Raw genomic sequence first — 20,675 nt, 5'->3', positions numbered from 1 at the left:
AAATATATTTTTTTTTTTTCTGAATTAAGAAAATATTTTTAGAAAAGAAAAAGATTAGAAAGTACTATAGAAAACGTCTTTTCAGAAATGGAAAAGTTATTTAAATATTAGTACTAGTATTCATGTATTTCCCGGCCTCTACAGTACTTTACTATTTTTAGCATCTTTTTTACTTGCATTATTGTACTCTTTCCTCTTTGAGCTGAATTCACTCGCCGAAGTTGCTGCAGTGACCGGCTACCGGAGAAAATGCATTCGACGAACTTGCTACTCGAAGAACCTGTTCGGATGGCCTCGATTCTCGAGCCATCAAAACCTGTAAGTTAAATACTTCTACTACTATTACTATTACCATTACTAGAATTTGACTTGTTTGATTCACTGTAGATTCATAATTATGGTCAATTTAGATGTTTTTATGAGCTATTTTAGTTCGTGGTTCGGCCTTTTCCTGGATCCCGTGCATAGCAGGAGCTATGGTACACCGAGGTGTACTTTGTCATTTTGTTTTTTAGTTGTGGAATTTGAGTTCGAAGTAATTATTGTTGTTTGATTTATGGTTTATGATCTGACAATTTACAAGTAATTGTAGCATTATACTTTGATTACAGTATACAAAGCCTTTAAGTACTACTACTACCACCAGATTTGACTGGTTTGATTCACTGTATTTAGATGTTTTTAAGAAGTTTTTAGTTCGTGGTTCGGCCTTTTCCCGTATCCCGTGCATTGCAGGAGTTTTAGTGCACCGACTTGTGTTTTGTCATTTTGGTTTTTGGTTGTGGAATTTGAGTTTGAAGTGATTATTGTTGTTTGATTTGTGGTTTATGATGTGTTAAATTTACTAGTAGTTGTACCATTGTTCTTTGATTTGTGTTACTATCTGTTATTTTTTGTACTTCGGTTAGAGTATCATTTTGTTGTAGATACTACTACTACCACTACTACTAGATTTTACTTGTTTGATTCTCTTGTCGATTCATTAATTCTGCTCAATATAGATTTTTTTATGAGGTTTTTTAGTTCGTGGTTCGGCCTTTTCTTGGATCCTGTGCATTGCATGAGCTTTGGTGCACCGAGCTGTACTTTGTCATTTTGGATTTCAGTTGTGGAATTTGTGTTTTTTTTTTTTTTTTTGAGAATTGTTTTTTTTAGTGTGGTTGTTGATTTTAGTGATTATTGTTGTTTGATTTGTGGTTTATGAATTGTTAAATTTACTAGTAGTTGTAGCATTGTTACTATCTGTTATTTCTTGCTCTTTGATCATAGTACCATTATGTTGTAGATTCTACTACAAAGCCTTTGACTTGTTTGATTCTCTGTCGGTTCATAATTTTGGTCTTTTTATTTACCAAAAAAAAAATGGTCTTTTTTATGAGTTTTTTTAGTTTGTGGTTTTGCCTTTACCTGGATTCCTCGCACAACAGGAGCTTTAGTGCATCGAGTTGTACTTTGTAATTTTGCTTTTTAGTTGTGGAACTTGTGTTTTTTTGTTTTTTGTTTTTGAGAGAATTGTTTTTTGTAATGTGGTTGCAGATGCGCTATGAGTTTGAAGTGATTATTGTTGTTTGATTTATGGTTTGTAATCTGGTAAATTACTTGTAGTTGTAGCATTGTTCTTTGATTTTTGTTACTATCTGTTATTTCTTGTACTTCGATTATAGTATCATTTGTTGTAGATATTACTACAAAGCCTTTAAGTGAATTCTTCTTCTTTTACTATTACTATTATTACTAGAATTTGACTTGTTTGATTCACCGTAGATTAATTAATTCTGGTCTACATAGATATTTTTGCGAGGTTTTTTATTTCGTGGTTCGGCTCTTCCCTGAATCCGCCATGCTAGGAGCTTTAATGCGTGGAGCTCAGGAGCTGTACTTTGTCATTTTGCTTTTTAGTTGTGGAGGTTGTGTTTTTTTTTTTCTTTGGAGAATTGTTCTTGTAATATGTTTGTTGATGGTATGAGCTTGAAGTGATTATTGTTGTTTGATTTGTGGTGGTTTATGATCTGTCGAATTTACAACTAGCTGTAGCATTACTCTTGTAGTTTCTTATTTTTTCGATTTTTATTACTATTTGTCACTTCTCATACTTCGATATAGTATCATTTTGTTGTAGACACTTTTTTTTCTTTTGACTGAAGGGTCAAAAACACACTTAAATGTTCGACTTTTTAAGTTTCATACATGAATTATCAAGTGTGTGAGTTTCCTACCTAAACTATCACTAAATGTTTATCGAAACACACCTCAACTATTTGTTCATTTTTTCTACCTGGTGATATTGCTGCTAGGAAAAGTGAATAACTGATAGTTGAGGTGTGTTTTGAGAAACATTTGGTGATAGATTAGGTAGAAAACTCAAAAAATTGGGATACTTAAGGTGTATTTTTTATCCTTAACTTACTTTGTCATGCTACACTTCTGGAACTTCTTTTCCGAGACTACTTGGTTGTGTTTTTTCTTGTACGAGGGTCTATTAGTCTGCATACACACTACCCTCCTTAGACCTCACTTGTGGGATTACACTGTGTATGTTGTTATTGTTGATGATCTGTTAAATGATGATTTTGCAGAATTTTTTTCCAGCAATGACCAAGATTGTTGGCACTCTGGGTCCGAAATCACGTTCGGTGGAGATTATCTCTAGTTGCCTGGAAGCAGGAATGTCTGGTACAGTATCATATTTTAGCATTAGCTATGGGGGAAGAGTTGATGCCTGTGTGGTGCTAAATTGGTCATTTGAGTAACTAAAATGAATATGTTTGACAAAAAACTAGCTATGGGGGAAGAGTTGATGCTTGTGTGGTGATAAATTGGTCATTTGAGTAACTAAAATGAATATGTTTGACAAAAAACTTGAAATTAGAAAGAAAACTCCCATTTATCGTGAAGGGCAGTCTGGTGTACTAACCTCACATTATGCGCTAGTCGGGGAAGAGATGGACCACACTGGGTCTTACGACACAATATCACCTTGCGTTTTTGCTATAGACTTTTTCCGCAGCATGAACCCATTACCTCCTGGTCACACCAGCTGCTTTTACCATTGTGCCAAGGCTCCAAATGCTTTCACTTGTGAATAAGAAAAAAGGGAACTTCATAAAGCTGACAAACAAACAACTAATGAACATTAAACCAGGGGAGACTTAAATTAAGACATCAGCATTTTATATATTTGTGTATAAAGAGAGACTTTTTGTTGTTATTTTGTTTCTTTTTTGCCAAATAAAAGAATGTTTCTGTAATGTAAGTAAAACTGTGGAAAATATTTTCTCACAAGTAATTTTCCTGTATTACATTTGAAAAAAAAGGGCAGCTTGGTGCACTAAAGCTTCCGCTATGCACGGGGTCCGGGAAAGGGCCGGACTTACATCTGTAAACAAAATTGATACTTGCATCCTACCAAGTATCGTTTGATATAATTTAGGATGGGCAATAGAACTAGTCAATAGTCATATAGGCTAGGCTTAACTGAGTGATAGAATATGGTGGAGATAGATTTAAGTTATATATATTGATAGTAAAGATCTAGTGAATTTTAACCTGCGATAGCAAGTTAGTTACCATTTTAATCAGATTACCAATAATACTTAGCAAGAGATTTACTTGTAATTACCTCCTCAAAAAAAAAAAAAAGATTTACTTGTAATTACCTCATAAATGATCTGGTTTTGCGAGTACTTTTGCAACTTCAGTTCATACAACTTAAAAAATGGTGTTTTTCAAAAGCTTGTTAGTAGCCTTCAGTGTGCTCCTTTTGCTTGAAAGATGCTGAATGGCTGGAACTGAGCTAATAAAGAACATTGGCACCACTGATCCAATACTTCTCTTGTTGTGTATATTAGTGGCGCGATTTGACTTTTCATGGGGTGATGCTGAATTTCACCAAGAGACATTGGAAAATCTAAGGACAGCTATCAAAAGATCTAAGAAGCTCTGTGCGGTAAGCTCATTGTTCCTGGTATCCATACTAAGTTGAACTTCTCTGTCTATATAAGTCTGAGTATATTACTTCTAAAATTGGTTATGACCAACTATTCTCCTTCTCTTTTCAGGTTATGCTAGACACTGGTGGTCCTGAATTACAAGTTGTCAATAAGAGCGAACACCCAATTTCACTCCAAGCAGATTCCTTAGTTATCCTAACTCCTGATCAAGATAAAGAGGCTACGCCAAATCTACTGCCAATTAATTTTAGTGGCCTATCAAAGGTAATTTCCACAAGGCAAAGTATGTCTTTCTGGAAGTTAACGGCACCTCAAGGTTTCCCTTAGCATATCCTGCATAAAAGTATAATATGTCTTTATGGAAGTTTATTGGAACTGCACCTCCAGGTTTCCTCTAGCATATCATGCATAAATGTACTATTGAAGTTGAATTGACTCTTATCAGGGGAACGATAACAAGAGGAAGAGATTTTAGACTGGTGTGCTATTCACATCATGTTAATTGTCAGGTTGAACCTTCTTACTTTTTTCCTGGGAAATTTAGATTAGTCAATTCCTTACTTGATCATCAGCAGACAGTGGCTGTTAATTTGCATGTGGGTTAGGATTGTGAACCCTAAAACAAGGTTGCAGTATTATCCATAGGGATTAGTGATCAAGAGACATATGGACTTAAGAAGGCCTAAGCTTCTACTGAACTGGAGAATCCACCGGTGACGAGTGTATTAAAATTAATATCCAATCTCAAAAGTTAGAGTGATAGCTGGAAAATTACATCCGAGACTGTAAATGTAGAAGCATACTGATTTTAGTTCCCGTCTATGAATGAACCATGGCATGTTCTGATGCTAAATTTTCATGATTTTGCAGTCAGTGAAGAATGGAGATACTATTTTCATTGGTCAGTACTTGTTCACGGGAAGTGAGACTACCTCTGTGTGGTTAGAGGTGAGACAACCTTGAAAAATAATACTTTAAATGTTTGGACCAGCGGGATGATCACTTTTATTTCGTTTCATCAATATGAGAATACTTTGTCCACAATCACTGTGCAATCCTCTCTACCTGTTCCCACAACACACCAAAATAATGCGTGTGAGAGAGAGAGAGCCAATGCTAGAGTATGGCACTTTACTATCATTTGTGACAGCATAGCGTAGGTACTCTTAGAGTTGCATGGGCCTTCTGTTTAGACTTTCTGCTGATGCAGGAAATCAATGTGCAAAAAGATGTGAGCAATGTTAAAACTGGTTAAATTTCTGATTTCAAGAGTTCCCAACAATGCAGGTTACAGAGGTGAATGGAGAGGATGTTGTTTGCTCGATTAAAAATTCTGCCACCTTGGCTGGACCATTGTACACGCTACATGTTTCCCAGATCCGTATTGACTTGCCAACTCTCACTGACAAAGATAAAAAGGTCTGTTGTTGCCTAATATCGAAGACCATCATTTTGAATCATTCTTTCATGCTCTCAAAGTTTGTGCCCCATAAAATTGGTCTGAGAGGCTCCAAGTATTTTGTGTATGCAGTACGAGAAAATAAGTACCTTTGGTTATTTTGGGGATGAAAATTTGTTTGCTCATTTAGATTCACATTTAAAAACAACTCTGCAGAACTTATTGGCCAAATTTGTTTAAAACTTTGATATTCTGTCTAACGGTAAATTTTATGCTGTATATCTTGCAAATATTTTAGGTTATAAGCAGTTGGGCTTTTCGAAACAAAATAGATATCCTTTCACTGTCATACACACGAAATGCTGAAGATGTTCGACATGTAAGGTCATTTTATAGAATCTATTTTCTACTTTATTACTTTCAGCATTTCTCTTAGCTATGTAAGATCTGGACCTCTTCTATGCTATCACTTTAGAAGTGAATAAACATATTTCATAACAATCTATGTGGTTCTTCATGTTCTTGTTCAGGCTCGTGAATTTCTATCCAAGTTGGGAGATCTTAATCAAACACAGATTTTTGCTAAGATTGAAAATGTGGAGGTTAGTTACCTGTCGAATACTTTGGGACTTATTCATAAAAACCTGCACGTAGTATTGATTTAACATTGCAGTTTGTATAAAATTTCCCTTGCATCTGCTTACAGGGAATGGGAAACTTTGACGAGATTCTCAGAGAAGCTGATGGCATAATTCTCTCTCGTGGAAATTTAGGAATAGATCTACCACCTGAGAAGGTCCAGTGATTCTCCTCTGTCTCTCTCTCTTTTTTTTTGGTTGAAGTGAATTGTCCTCAGTCTTTTCTGGTGACATATTATTGATGACGATAAGCAGCCCCCTCATTTAAGTTGCAGATCATTAATGGTCATTCAACTGATCTACTAATTCAAACACCAAATGTTACAGAGAGATTTTTTTGGGTGTATGTGAGTGAATTTTAGGGATGAAAAGTTTGTGTATAATGAGAAAATAAATGGGATCTGTTTTGACGTACATCCATGAGGCATTATCGTCTTAGAGTACTGAAATGTATTGCATGCCTTCAACTGATTTGTGCTTAGATGTCACTGTTTTATCTGCACGGATCTTTTTCCTAGAAGGGCGATAATCCATTATTCCTTTATGTTATTGATTTAAGCAAAATGTCATAATCTACCATAAAAATGTGTTGTGACTCGAAACTTCAAATTAAAGGCAGAAAAAGCCGCCGCCCCCCCCCCCCCCCCCCCCCCCCCCCCCCCCCAAAAAAAAAAAAAAAAAAAAAAAAAAAAAAAAGGGAAAGAAAGAAAGCAAAAAAGAAAAGCCCAAACAGGTTCAACAAGCAGGGTATGACCAACATGCCCCCATATACACCATAATATCCAAACACATTCTGAAATGTTGAGCCAACATATAATGAGCCAGTTATATACCTTTTTAATGTTTTTTTGGGTCAAAAAAGGAGCAAAAGGTCACCTGAATAGTATCAGTATAACATCTAATGATTGAATTGTAGTGTCAGTACCTTCTGTTCCTGTCTCTTAGTTCCTAAATAACTTTCATCTTTCCACTTGGATAATTCACGAGGAGGTCTCTCTTTGATACAAAATCGACAAGGAAGACACTAACACACACCAAAACAGTCCATGATTTGAAGAACCGAGGACCCCCTTTGGTGACCCCTCTCGGATTCACTACACAATAACAATACAAGCACGATAACAACAAGATTCTAAGGCGTTCAACACCTATAATCAACGAGCCACAAACTAAGATTACAACACAATAACAAGAACAAAAATGACACAACAAGGTCTCGGGTTTGGACACCCAAAACCGAGAATGAACACAACAACAATAATAAGATAGAATGATAGATAACTTGACACACAATGCACAAACACTATGAACCAAAGTGTATATTGAACACTAAGACCCAAGAATTCATACAAATAACATCAAGTTCTTACGGTGACCTCAAGGGAACGGAATCCCCAAGCAACCAACGTTTCAAAACAACCAACCAACACAAGTGATTCCACACTTATCACAAGTGATATCCACACTTGTTTGAACACTCTCAAAGAGCTCTCAAAAAATCATCTAAGTTATGACAAAATGACCTAACATGTTCTATTTATAGCCTAGGTTTCAACTTAATACAAAATGACTAGAATGCCCTTAATGAGCCAAGACAAAGGGAGGCCTTGGAGTGTGCATATTAGATGGCTTTGGAGTGTTGGGACTTGTTCTCTACACTTCAAAGCTTGTTCCATTGGTTGGGCAGCCGCCCGAGCTCGAGTCTTTACGTATTGGTCCACAATCATGATCGTACTTGTATCATCCTCCCCTTCTTGAAAAAGGATTCGACCTCGAATCCGAACCTTGCAAAACAATAGGAAGGACAAGCAAACACAAGTTCCTCAAGGTATGAGGGTTAGGATTAGTGTAATCAATCATAACATCTTGCCAAGGTGGCTCAAACTTCACATACACCCAAACATCCCTCTTACCCGAATACCCTCCCAAGAAAGAGTCAACTAGTCTATCCACACAAGTGTGACAAGAAACAAGGAACAAGAGTTGCTCATCAAGTGGAAAACATAGACTCTTCTTGGAACAACAAATAGACTTGAAAGCCGAGATAGGAAGGCCATAAATTCCATGCGCATTCAAGTCATTCCAAAAGACATCCTCATCACCATACTTCAAATGATCACCGGGATCAAATGGGTGGAGTGTCAATGGACACGGGTTTAGGATGCATTTTCTTTTCCTAATACTACCACTAGTACAATCATATATCCCATCTATTCTAGCATGGTCTACAACAAAAACAACCAGAGGGTCATCCATAGTCAATCGGCCAACATGTTCAACATCACCATTTTCACACACAAGTTGGTCTTCATGACTTCGATAAGACAATGTACTATCACTTGCCACAATGGCCTCAACACTAGATGGATCAACTAGTGTATCCACAATCTCAAGTTGTACATTATCTTCACCAAATGGAGGCACATTCGGCTCACCTAAAGACAAACTACCATTCACACTTTGGCTACTAACCTCATTCACTAGAGTGCAAGAGTTAGTTTGATTACCTTGTAGCTCATGTATAGCATGTCCACTCACAAGAACTTGATTAGGAAGGCTTGGATTCTCTATCAAGTTATCCAACTCCTTCCAAAGAGAGCTTTCCGTCCCTTCCATTCTTCCTTCCACTCGGTCCATTATTTTTTCCATTCTCTCCATTCGGCTACTAAGGTCATGTTTCATACCTATTATGGCAGCCATCAAATCGTTCATGGTCACCTTTTCCAATGGCATAGTTCCTAACAAAAGAAATTCTAAAACAAAAACACAAAAAACAATAAACTAGTTAATGTTCGAAAAGAAAACATCCTCACAAGCTCTCAAGCATTCACACTTTGAAATGTCTCTCAATTGGCCTCACAAGTGTTGGTAACTCGTTCATACTCCAAGGAGATTACTTGGTCCCAATTGGGGCTCGAGGTCGGAATAGATTCTCTTTTGAAACAACTCAAAGAAAATACGTACGGACTTGAACCAAGAAACTACAACGAATTTTATAAGATAAAAGCACACAAAGAAACGTAGACACGAATAAACGAACCCAAAAACTAATTTACAACCTAGTAGACAATTACTAGTTTGTTAATTAGCAATAGAATCAACAAATTCCAACTAAGAAACAAAGATTAGAAACTAAGAAATCAAAAATTTGAGCCTAAATTTGTCGTGTGAACAGTAAAACGTGACGTGGCAGCCACATATTGGTTGCAGTCTTTACAAATTTTATTTTCCAAAATTGGAAGTCTTGAGCAATTTGTGATTTGAAATTGGTGGAAATTTATTTAGGAGGGAAACAAGTCTTGAAATCCTATTGTCAAATTCAAAAGTGGAAGACTTGACTTTTTTGTACCATCCCCCTTAGATCAAGGAAAGTTGTTGGGAAGTGATTGACTAGTTGATGGGTGATGGAAAGTCTTTCAAGACTAACAAGCTTTCACCTTTTTCTCTTCAACTTTATAGATCTAGTATTCACTTTATTTTAACAAGTCTTGAAAGGGATTAAGAACATCAAGAACAACTTCAACAATCACCAAGAACACAATAGTCCCAACAACCAATTCCAACAACAACAAGGCCAACAAATCACGGCCAAGTCCATTAAGATGACAACACAATTGGCTAAGGCTTTAAGTTCACAACAACACTTCAACAAATGCAAGCTCAAATTTAGATCTTGACTCAAGAGTGTTAGTGATGAAGAAAACTAACACTTGAAACACCAAGACAAACAAAATGACTCCTAGATCTAATGTTCAAGTCTCGGCCAAACACAACAAGAACACAACAAACTTTCGGCCGAGATCCAAACTCAAGAACACTACTTTTTTTTTTTTTTGTATATTCAAGCAAGCTAGCCCAAGATTGATCTTGTGGGAACAAAATCAAGCCATGCTCTGATACCAAATGATACAAAATCGACAAGGAAGACACTAACACACACCAAAACAGTCCATGATTTGAAGAACTGAGGACCCCCTTTGGTGACCCCTCTCGGATTCACTACACAATAGCAATACAAGCACGATAACAAGAAGATTCTAAGGCGTTCAACACCTATAATCAACGAGCCACAAACTAAGATTACAACACAATAACAAGAACAAAAATGACACAACAAGGTCTCGGGTTTGGACACCCAAAACCGAGAATGAACACAACAACAATAATAAGATAGAATGATAGATAACTTGACACACAATGCACAAACACTATGAACCAAAGTGTATATTGAACACTAAGACTCAAGAATTCATACAAATAACGTCAAGTTCTTACGGTGACCTCAAGGGAACGGAATCCCCAAGCAACCAACGTTTCAAAACAAGCAACCAACACAAGTGATTCCACACTTATCACAAGTGATATCCACACTTGTATGAACACTCTCAAAGAGCTCTCAAAAAAGCATCTAAGTTATGACAAAATGACCTAACATGTTCTATTTATAGCCTAGGTTTCAACTTAATACAAAATGACTAGAATGCCCTTAATGAGCCAAGAGAAAAGGGAGGCCTTGGATTGTGCATATTAGATGGTTTTGGAGTGTTGGGACTTGTTCTCTACACTTCAAAGCTTGTTCCATTGGTTGGGCAGCCGCCCAAGCTCGAGTCTTTACGTATTGGTCCACAATCATGATCGTACTTGTATCACTCTTTGCTCCTTGGTAGTTGTGATAATTGATGCTTTTCAGTGATATTCACTCTATATGCAGTGAGTGAGAGGTTCAGTTTGTAGTTACATCAGAGAATGTATCTGACAAAGCTAGCCGAAACATCTTCTTCAATTCTTGCTTTCTTCTCAGTATTACATGAAGGAACACTTGTAGCACTTAAGAACAAGCTGGAAATCAAAGTTTCAATTGCTGGAATGTGACTTCAGTTCATGGATATTAGCTCATTATTAAACATTTTATATAACCAAGTACTAGCTTTAATGATAACATGGAGTTTCAATTTGGGATAGGATATGGAAACTTGTAAAGAAGAGTATAGGATAAAATATTTTTATGCTATATAAAGGTCGAGCATTGATTTGTTACTAATTTAAAGACAGAGGAAGAGAGGCAAACTTAAGAAACAAAGGCACCGGTGCACATAAAAAGAAAGTTCTCTCATCGAACTATAAGTGGGTTCACGATATATTTGAATAGTCTACGTGTGATTGAATAGCGCCTGATGGGCCTAGTGTTGTATTTTTCTTTGTTTCATGGGATAGTTTCATGGTACCTTTTCCATTGCTTGTGAGACTTAGCAGTTATGCTGTTTGGACTTCTTTCGTTCTAATCAGATTCTATTAATCACCAGGTGTTTCTGTTTCAAAAGGCAGCTGTTTACAAGTGCAATATGGCTGGGAAACCTGCTGTGATCACTCGTGTTGTGGACAGTATGACTGATAACTTGCGACCCACTCGTGCTGAGGCAACAGATGTTGCCAACGCTGTATTGGATGGTAGCTTCTGTTCTTTGATTGGCCTGTTGTCACATTTATTTGATATATAGATTCCTTTCAACATGTAATATATATACCAAATACTTGTGGTAGGTATAAACGTGCTCGTCTCCAGGATGCTTCTTATTATTTTTCTTTCATCCCAGGTAGTGATGCAATTCTTCTAGGTGCAGAGACCCTAAGAGGGCTATATCCTGTTGAGACTATTTCCACTGTTGGTAAAATTTGTGCAGAGGTAAGTCTTACCTCGTTGCTGTTCTACATAAGGCGTATTCAACCATTGTGAGTTCATTGTCAATGGACACCCCGATCGCCTTCTTTGAATCTTCTTTGCCCTGTTCTCTGTTTGTTCTTTATACTATAAAACTGTAAGCATCAACCTGCGAAGTACAATAGCTACTGAAATCTTCTGACTTGATGTAACACTTTTGGTAAGATTTAACAAGTATGATTTATGTGGAGTGCAAAGTACACCTAATATCAGAACTAACAGTGAATAGACTACTACTGTACCTCTATATTGATGCCGTAAGAAGTAAAAGCTATGTTGACTTGATGTATTACCATGATTGTGGTCTTACCTTACAGAAAGCAGGATTATGTTGAATTCAATGTTTATTTTATACTTATGGTGGAACTGTTAAAATTATTTTTCTTCTGAAGATCAGATAAATATTCTAAAGCAGGTCCCCTAAAGTGATATTGATGCTCCAAAAGCACCTTAATCATGTATAGTGAAATTTTTAGATGTTTGATAGGATTTCAGTTCATAAGTGGGGAAGTCTTAACTTACGTCAAAGTTACATGGATTGGCTCACAGGCACATCTATTTTTCCCGCTCATAAATGTGGGCCATATAGCCAGTAAGTCATTTTAAATGGCCCGTGCTCAGTGCGAGTTGGGGAGAATCAATTGCTGCCATGATGTGAATTAAGCATACGGCTATCGAATAAATGAATTAGGAAATGTATTTGACGAGGCCCATCTTTACCATCTATTTCTCTTTTAAGGATCTATTCAGTGATGAATTTCACTTTGCAAAGAAGAGAAATACGGAGAGAAGCTCAATTTCCAAACTTGGATATGCCATGGTTCAAGTGTATTTTCGACCAGATATTGTTGGGTGGGGGATGAATGAACTACTAAAAGTTGTGAGTTGAGTTGAAGGAGTGCAGTCGAGTTTGTATTTAGCCAGAATGGCACAGGAGAGGAACAAATCTGTAACTAATCAGTCAGAAGTGTGAGATTGTGGCATAACCTTATCTTTTTGTTTCATTTTTGCCTTAATATTCACTTTGTGCACTCCATGGCGGTGTCTTGTTGATTCCAAGGTAGTCAGATGATTACTGTGAGATTCTCTTGTAGATTTCTACTGCTCAAATTAGTTCCCCTTTACAGGCAGAAAAGGTTTATAATCAAGATGTCTATTTTAAGAGGGCTGTTAAGTATGTGGGAGAACCAATGACTCACTTGGAATCTATTGCTTCCTCTGCGGTATGTTGTTTCTGCTGCTGATGTTAAGCTTTTGGCTAGGTTGGAGAGAAACAGTGCCATAGACTTTAAGATTCTGGTATTGACATGAATATTGTCTGCACTGCTTTTGTTTGATTCAGGTACGTGCTGCTATCAAAGTCAAGGCATCTGTTATTATCTGCTTCACTTCTTCAGGGAGAGCTGCAAGGTCTCTCTTCTCTTCTCTCTCTCTCTCTCTCTCTCTCTCTCTCTCTCTCTCTCTCTCTCTCTCTCTACGGTCATCATATTTGCTATGTATTGATGTAAATTGTGTTTTCCTGTTGAAAAGACATTTTTACCAGGCCTTCTCACCAAAGAAGGCTATCTCCTGAAGTCCATTCTCTAGTGCAGCAAACTTAATTCATAACGTTTTACTGATAATGCAGATTGATAGCTAAGTATAGGCCAATGATGCCAGTATTGTCTGTTGTCATTCCTCGTCTCAAAACGAACCAACTCCGCTGGACATTCAGTGGTGCATTTCAGGTAGTCATGTTTTGCGAAGGACTTTCTTTTTGAATTATGTTTCAACTTATATATATATTACTATTACCATCATGTTACCCGTGCCAAATTGAAGTGCATTTTATGCCTATAATATAAGAATCAAGCTTCTGCTATATGGATTTTTGTGGTACATCTGCTTTCACTCATTTTGTGATACTTCTGCTTTCACTCATTGATGATATGCTATTCTTCTGACTACATGGTTCAATAATGATACATCCTTACTGAATATGGATCTGATTCATTCTACCTCCTATAATTGTGTGCATTATTTTCTGGTCATATGCTCTGATGATGTTTCCTTGAAAAAATTGAAAGTCAATTTTTGCAAAAACTGTGTTTCCAACAAATACCCTCTATTTCTGATGTGAAGCAAGTATTGAAATCCTGTCAGACTGTCAACTTTTCCCTACTATTTCTTAATCACTCACACTGACTCTTGGTGTAAGAAAAGGTTTCTTGGGATGCCAATACAGCTCTTCTCTGATGCTTTTTTTTCTTTTTTTTTTCTTTAGTTCATATTATCATCGATGATATGCCATTGTCAAATAGTAAATGAAACTGATTTTATTTGTCTAATGCATCGATGACTTAAATGACAGGCTAGGCAGTCTCTTATTATTAGAGGGATTTTCCCCATCCTTGCAGATCCAAGACATCCGGTATGAAATTTTTTCTCCTGTTCCTCCCTTAATAAGTGATTTCTTTCTAGATCTACAGGTCTGTATTCTGATTAAAAACTATGTTAACCAACATGGAATTGTAAAGTGTTGATGAACAATGTCGCTTGACCTCATCTTGTATTTGTTTTTCGCTTCATGTTGACTCGTTTCATTCCAACATTAAATAATTTAGGGTCTTTAACTACTAAAATTCTCTACAAACATTATCCCAATGTGTAGGTAGGTAGTAGAGCATTGTCTCGCTTACCCTTCCATACTAGTTAGTCGTAGTATTTCTCCAGTAGTTTTTTGTCTGTCGATTTCTGTTACTATCTACTATTTCTTGTACTTTGATTACCCACACTTTTTGTGGTGTAGTTACTATTCCATTTTTCAGAATGATGTGCCATGCTTCCTGTGGTGTTTTGCCATGATCCCTTCACTTCAGTTATTTCTTTTCCGATCTGCTTTGATATGCTTTTACTTGAGTCGAGGTCCATCTGACACAGTCTCTCTACCTCCCAAGGCAGGGGTAAGCTTTCCATACACTCTATCCTCCCAGACCCCACTTGTGGGATTACACTGGGTAGGTTGTTGTAGCGTATGCAATGACATGGTTAAGAATTAATGTCAGCTAGTTCGTATATATTGCCCACATGGATTTTTCTTTAATTCTGATTCGTCTTTCAGTAGGTGTATATGGATTTTATTTGATAACTGCAGAATACACGGGACACTAATTTGCAGTTGTCAGATATGATCTACTTTTTGTATTAGGAATTATCCATGAACAACTAATAAGCACTTCTCTTCCAAGCATGCGGCTTTCTACCACGTTTCGTCAAATAATGGAGCAACAGTTTGAGTTTGCCTATTCTGGAGACATATACAGTTAAATATTCAACAGAATTGCCATAAAGTCAAAATCAAAATCTAGTTGTCTATGTTCTGGTCATTGGAATCTGGTCAGAAAATTCTCGGTCATCGTCATCCCGTCAGGAAAAGTTCTAACTGTCAGAAACTTGGCAAAAAATTGACTGACGGAAAATAACTTTTTATTGATTGAAAAAGGTTCGAGAAAGGGCGCTGTCAAAATTGTCCCTAATAAAGCATAGAATGATTGATAAGTCACCGGAAAGAGGTGTATGTGCTGCTGGAAAAGTCACCAAAGAGAGACAGGTATTACTGGATCAGTCACTGGATATAATAGTGAAGCTATACGAACGGTCTTTCAGAAAAGGTTAAAAATAGAGAAAGAAAAAACAATGTGAATGGGAGTTACTTATGCTGCTGTTAAGATTGTAGGAGCCTTTGTATCATGGGAGATAAAAAGTATAAGAGGAAAGATAATTTAAGATAATGTATGAAAAAGTTGATGAGTATACAAGATAAAAATGTGATATATAAGTCAGCATCAACAGAAGAAAAGGACTTGAGTGACCGCTGTTCAAGAAAGATCCCAAAGGCTCGAACTTTTTGCTAACGAACATTGAAACATGGGCCGAAGGAAAGAGGAATACCAAACTTGATCAAAAAGGGAAAATTTAACGAAGGGTGAAGTATCTTTGGGTAGTGCATTATCTTCCTTCTGACCTTCTTAACTTCATAATTGCTGTAACCTTCTTTCCTCTTGTTAGAATGTTTGATGTGCCATGTTGAGAATATTGAATTTGTTCTTACATTCTTCAGGCTGAGTCCACAAATGCAACCGATGAGTCGGTATTGAAGGTTGCACTGGACCATGGGAAAACAGCGGGTGTTATAAAGCCGCATGACCGAGTTGTTGTTTTCCAGAAAGTTGGTGACTCATCTGTAGTGAAGATTATTGAACTTGAGAATTAGGTTTGTACATCTTTGTATGTTCACTTGGCTGCACAACATGAGAGTATTCTCAAGTTAACAGAATGCATGAAAATCGTCCTCATGTAGCTATAAAACCAGTTGAACTGTCACTGTAATAATTGATCCTGTAACAGATCTAAATCTCTGTAAGTAACGCTTACCAGTTTGCATTGTAAGAATACCATCTTTTAAGGCAATGCCCTCTCTAATAAATCTTTTTTCTTTCTAATCCATATGTCGCGTCAGATTCTTTGGACTATTTTTCCCTTGAACCGAAGGTCTATCTGAAACAGCCTCTCTACCTCTGAGGTGTAGAGGTAAGGTCCGCGTGCACTCTACCCTCTTCGCTGGGTATGTTGTTTTCATATGTTGTGTAGGCAGTGAGGGGTGTCATCCAACATGGCTTCACATTTTTGTGTCAGTAGTGTTATATATATCTTCAGGTATGACTGATATCTTATGAATTCCTCTCTTCTTGATAATAACAAACTCTTCATAGGAACACTGCCAAACATTCAGTTGGTTAAGGAGAAAATGAATCATCAAGATTACTTAAAAGGTAAACCTTCTATTAGTGAGATCATCTACCTTGATAGAGAACTTAATTTAAGTACTGTGACAAGTGTGAAGCTAGTATATATAACATCAATGACGTCAAATATAGAGGAACTCAAAATCTCATTAGTAGATAGAAACTAAAGAGCACATCTTATTACAATTTCAGATATCATTTTCTTTTTATAACTCAAACACTACAAGCTTTTGATACTCATCACCAGAAATTGCTTGCATCATTACAGCTTCTGGGCTCAAAATCTCACCTTCCTCCAAGAACGAAGTCACAAGGTTCTTTGAAAATCCACTCTCAAGTGCTACTCCTTGTTGTTTACTAGGAACTGGTGTTGCCCTTGAATTCCTCAAATTCCAAAACACAATTTCAGGCACCCTGTTATAACCTTTTCGCTTGAACTTTCTCCGTATCACTTGATAATCTGTGTCCCATGGACTTGCTGAAGCCTGATCAAAATCCATGTCACTGAAAACAAACAATCTCTTTATCATCTGTTCCTCACGCAAGTTCCCCCTCACAGCAACTTCGAGAATCTTATCAAATACTTTCTGAAAATCTGTACTACCATCCCAGTTCATTTTGCTAATAAAATTAGTCTTCTGTGACAATCTTTTCCCTTTCACTATATGAAATTCTGGATCTGTGCTAAATGTAATTAACTTTCCTTTCCAAGGTTCTTCACTAATTTCAGAAATAAGTAGCCCCAGAGCCACACAAACCTCCATTGGGGTTCCCCTCATGCTTCCTGAGACATCACAAATTGCCATACAGTTTGTTAATTTCCCCTTCTTTGCCAAGTCATCAACCATTCTGTTCCATTGAAGCTCTGCAACTTCCGGCCCCGTGGAATTTTGTAAAGATGCAATTATCTCATGTGGAAGCAGAGCACCAGCAGCTATTGTTGTTTTCCCACTCTCCACATCTTTAAGATACTGCTCGAATCGTTTTTTATCGTGCTTGTAGAACAAGTTCATGTACATTCTCATGGCCACAGAAGGGACGTGTTTATAAGGAAGCTCTTCCCACTTATTTGCACAAATATAAACCTCTGGAATCTCCAACACCTTGCGGAGTGGCACGAGCACTTCTTTTCTCAAACTATTCCTCACGCGATAAGCATAATGAGAGTCTTCAAGATCCATGTACTGATCAGGAGGAAATAGCTTTCTTCCAATACTTTCACACATTAGCAATGACCTGTCATAGGAAGAGTCGAGAGATGGACACCACTTAGCCGCGAGGCTAAGCTCATGAAACCTCCCCTCATTGTACAACTCCATGTCTTCCCACAAAGCATCAACAAAGAAACCAGAGACTTTCTCATACAGGTAGTGAAAATTATAATCATGTGCGTATCTGTCCAAGAATTTATCTGCCTTATCCAGTGTCTTTTCCCATTGAACTACATTGGTCTTTCTCTTAGGAATACCACTATCCTTTTTCTCCTTTAAACCCTCCAAAAATCCTTTTCCTTTCTTTTTCAGCCACTTCTTTTCTTCCTTCATTCTAACTTCATCTCCCTATAGCAATCTGTACAAAATCTCCAACACATCCTTAAAGTACCCGAAATCGGCAATGGCTTCAATATTACATACTAGGGTTGTAGGATGGTGTTTGTGAAGCCATAAAGCGGCACTATAAAACCCTTCTTTCTGTGATTTGCCAATGCCTCTAACACCCCTTAAATTACAAATAAGCTTGAGGATTATCAAAGCATTACGTTTCCAAGAAAGTTGCAATCTTTGCAATAATTCTTGAGGTGGGGTATCAGGGACAACATGGAAAAAGAAATCTAAACATGGGTTCCCAGTAGATAAAAAAGTTGCTGAACCATTCTCTGTGAAACCCATTGGAGGAAATCTTAATTTTTCTGGTGGTGCTGAGCTTGTCCGGCACGCGCATCTCCAACCTGTTTGGTATGGACATGCACATTCCCAACATGTTTGACACTCAGGCTTCATTTTGGGGGCCATATTGTTTGATATATGGGCCGAGGGTCTCTTGGAAACAGCCTATGTACCTCCACGAGGCAGTGGTAATGTCGGTATGTTGTTGTATTGTTTGATATATGGTTGAAGGAGGAAGGTGATTATGGTGAGGTGAGAAATGTTTTGGTTTGAAATTTGTTTTGGAGTAATTATATATAGTGATGGTTTTAATTGGTGGCTACACAATATAAAACCGACTTAGGTTTTTTGTTTTGGGTAGTTATTAAGAGTTAAATAGTGGGTGAGCTAACAAAGGAGTTAAAAATAGGGTTGTTATATAAGATGTGAAGCTTAGTTTATGAAGTTGTAGTTTCTTACTGTTTCTGTGCGTTTAGTTACTTGTTTTGCACGGTAAATAAGTAAAAAGGAGAAGAGTTGGTGTTTCTAATGAGAGGCGGATTCACGATATTGAGGTTCCGGGTGCCACATGGTTTTAACTAAGGCTTCGACTAGATCTATTTTGAGCTTCGATCAGAATTATTCATCTTTTCTATTAGTTAGACCGAATAAAATAATTTAATTATTATAACGATTTTGAACAAAGCTTAAAACTTCATCAAGGAAAAAAGATTTTTTAACGTTTCATTAGAAAAAATAGTTTTATGTCCTTTTTACAAAAAGTAATCATCATTTTCTACACATGAGAGATTTCATTTTCCTACTAAGAGATTAGAAAAAGTTCATTTTCTTCTATTCTAATTGTAAGAGGGTAAGAGATCTCATTTCTTTGAAAATGATTTCTTATGATCAATTACAAATTGAATTAAAAAATAATCATGTTTTTTAATCGTAAAAATGAGGATTGCTTATAAAAAGAACATAAAACATAAACAAATTTGTAAAAAACTTCAAAATCGTATTTCCCTAAATTGTCATATTCCCAAATTATTACTCAAGAATGGATGATTGGAACTAAAACTTATTTAAATGCATATTTTGTACTCAAAAGCAAAGACATAACAAACACCATGCACTTAAAATAGAAGCAATAATTAATAAAACTTATGTGTATAATTTTTGTATCATTTTCTGTATCGATCGAGCTGTACATGTGTCGTGGCACCTCCAAACTCATTAATAGATTCGCCCCTATGTTTGTTAGATTCAAACTAAAGTTATTAGGGGTCGTTTGGTAGCTAAGTTAGTTAGTTAATTATCTGAACTCTCACCTTATTGATGAAGGTTCAATTCCCAACATGTAATCCCCATTCTCATTCCTCTGCCCACAATTTATTTATTTATTTATTTATTTTTAAAAGGAAGAAGAAGACGACTATTTGTGGAAAGAGTATGAAATTAATAAATATTCTCGAGTCATGGTTCGTGACTTTAAAAAATCACATGTGGGGATTTTGTTTTTTTTAATACGTTTGTTATACTATAAGCAATTACCTAAGTAGCTACTAGTTCAAAATTTACTATTAAGTGGACATTCATACTCAATTAATGAATTAATTTACTTTATATAAAATTTTAATGCAAAACATTTTGAACTAAAAAGTACAATATTGAGCAACACATGTTCGTTAGAAAGAAATACGCACATATACAAATTTATTTCTTATAAACAATTTTAATGATGGATAATTCCATTGGAAAACAACCATAAAGGGCAAAGAAATGATTGTTTCTTTTACTACAACTCAAAAAATTGATACATTATCTGACAACATGGCCATATATACAATTATCCCCAAAAAAAATGGTGTGTTAAAATTATATATGGTCCGATTGTTGTAAGTCGAAAAAATTTTAAATTCTAATTTTGCTTTCGATCTACCATCGCTAAATGGTGCCTTTTTGCTTGACTTAAAGAACCATATGCAAAATCAAATGCAATATCAAACCATCAACTTTTTATAATAATAGAATATTAAGAAAAAGGTCGCCTCTTTCGAGCCGATGGTTTTAATGACTTTTCTATCTTCACAAAAATAAGATGTGCGTACATCTATTCTCTCCAAACTTTAGCTGTGGGATTAGTTATTGTAAAGGAAAAGGCCTCCTTGCTTTTCAACACTGTTTCCAAATTTTATCTAGTAGTAAGGCAACTCTTGCTTTCATTATTAAAACGTACAATAGTAAGTCCTCCATGATACAATGCTTATGAATTATTTGATTTGCATGTTATATGCCAAATGCTAAATCTTGTAACTGA

General features: G+C 36.4%; 1 protein-coding gene and 1 pseudogene across 1 annotated transcript; one reads left to right on the top strand and one right to left on the bottom strand.

The window, feature by feature from the left end:
- The first annotated feature begins 31 nt into the window (after window positions 1–31).
- Window positions 32–16,191, top strand: LOC107850589 (pyruvate kinase 1, cytosolic). The gene is made up of 16 exons (XM_047400777.1): window positions 32–318; window positions 2,577–2,673; window positions 3,849–3,946; window positions 4,059–4,214; window positions 4,821–4,898; window positions 5,238–5,369; window positions 5,648–5,728; window positions 5,880–5,951; window positions 6,056–6,145; window positions 11,291–11,435; window positions 11,582–11,670; window positions 12,834–12,929; window positions 13,049–13,116; window positions 13,334–13,433; window positions 14,057–14,116; window positions 15,806–16,191. The coding sequence occupies exons 1-16, from the start codon at window positions 250–252 to the stop codon at window positions 15,956–15,958; spliced, it is 1,584 nt and encodes a 527-aa protein (XP_047256733.1). The 5' UTR covers window positions 32–249; the 3' UTR covers window positions 15,959–16,191.
- Window positions 16,192–16,568: 377 nt separating this feature from the next.
- On the bottom strand, window positions 16,569–18,502 carry LOC107849420 (annotated as a pseudogene).
- Window positions 18,503–20,675: the final 2,173 nt, after the last annotated feature.

This window comes from Capsicum annuum, chromosome 12 (assembly GCF_002878395.1).
Source record: "Capsicum annuum cultivar UCD-10X-F1 chromosome 12, UCD10Xv1.1, whole genome shotgun sequence".
NCBI lineage: Eukaryota > Viridiplantae > Streptophyta > Magnoliopsida > Solanales > Solanaceae > Capsicum > Capsicum annuum.
Note: the sequence above shows the minus strand (reverse complement) of the source record. Positions and strands in the feature narration are given on the sequence as shown.

What these genes read in the sequence shown, in the direction of transcription:
- LOC107850589 (XM_047400777.1), top strand. Translation starts at nt 250, where the DNA reads ATGCATTCGACGAACTTGCTACTCGAAGAACCTGTTCGGATGGCCTCG. An exon ending in CCTGGAAGCAGGAATGTCTG is followed by an intron (nt 2,674 to 3,848) that starts GTACAGTATCAT and finishes TGTGTATATTAG; the next exon opens with TGGCGCGATTTGACTTTTCA. An exon ending in ATGCTGAAGATGTTCGACAT is followed by an intron (nt 5,729 to 5,879) that starts GTAAGGTCATTT and finishes GTTCTTGTTCAG; the next exon opens with GCTCGTGAATTTCTATCCAA.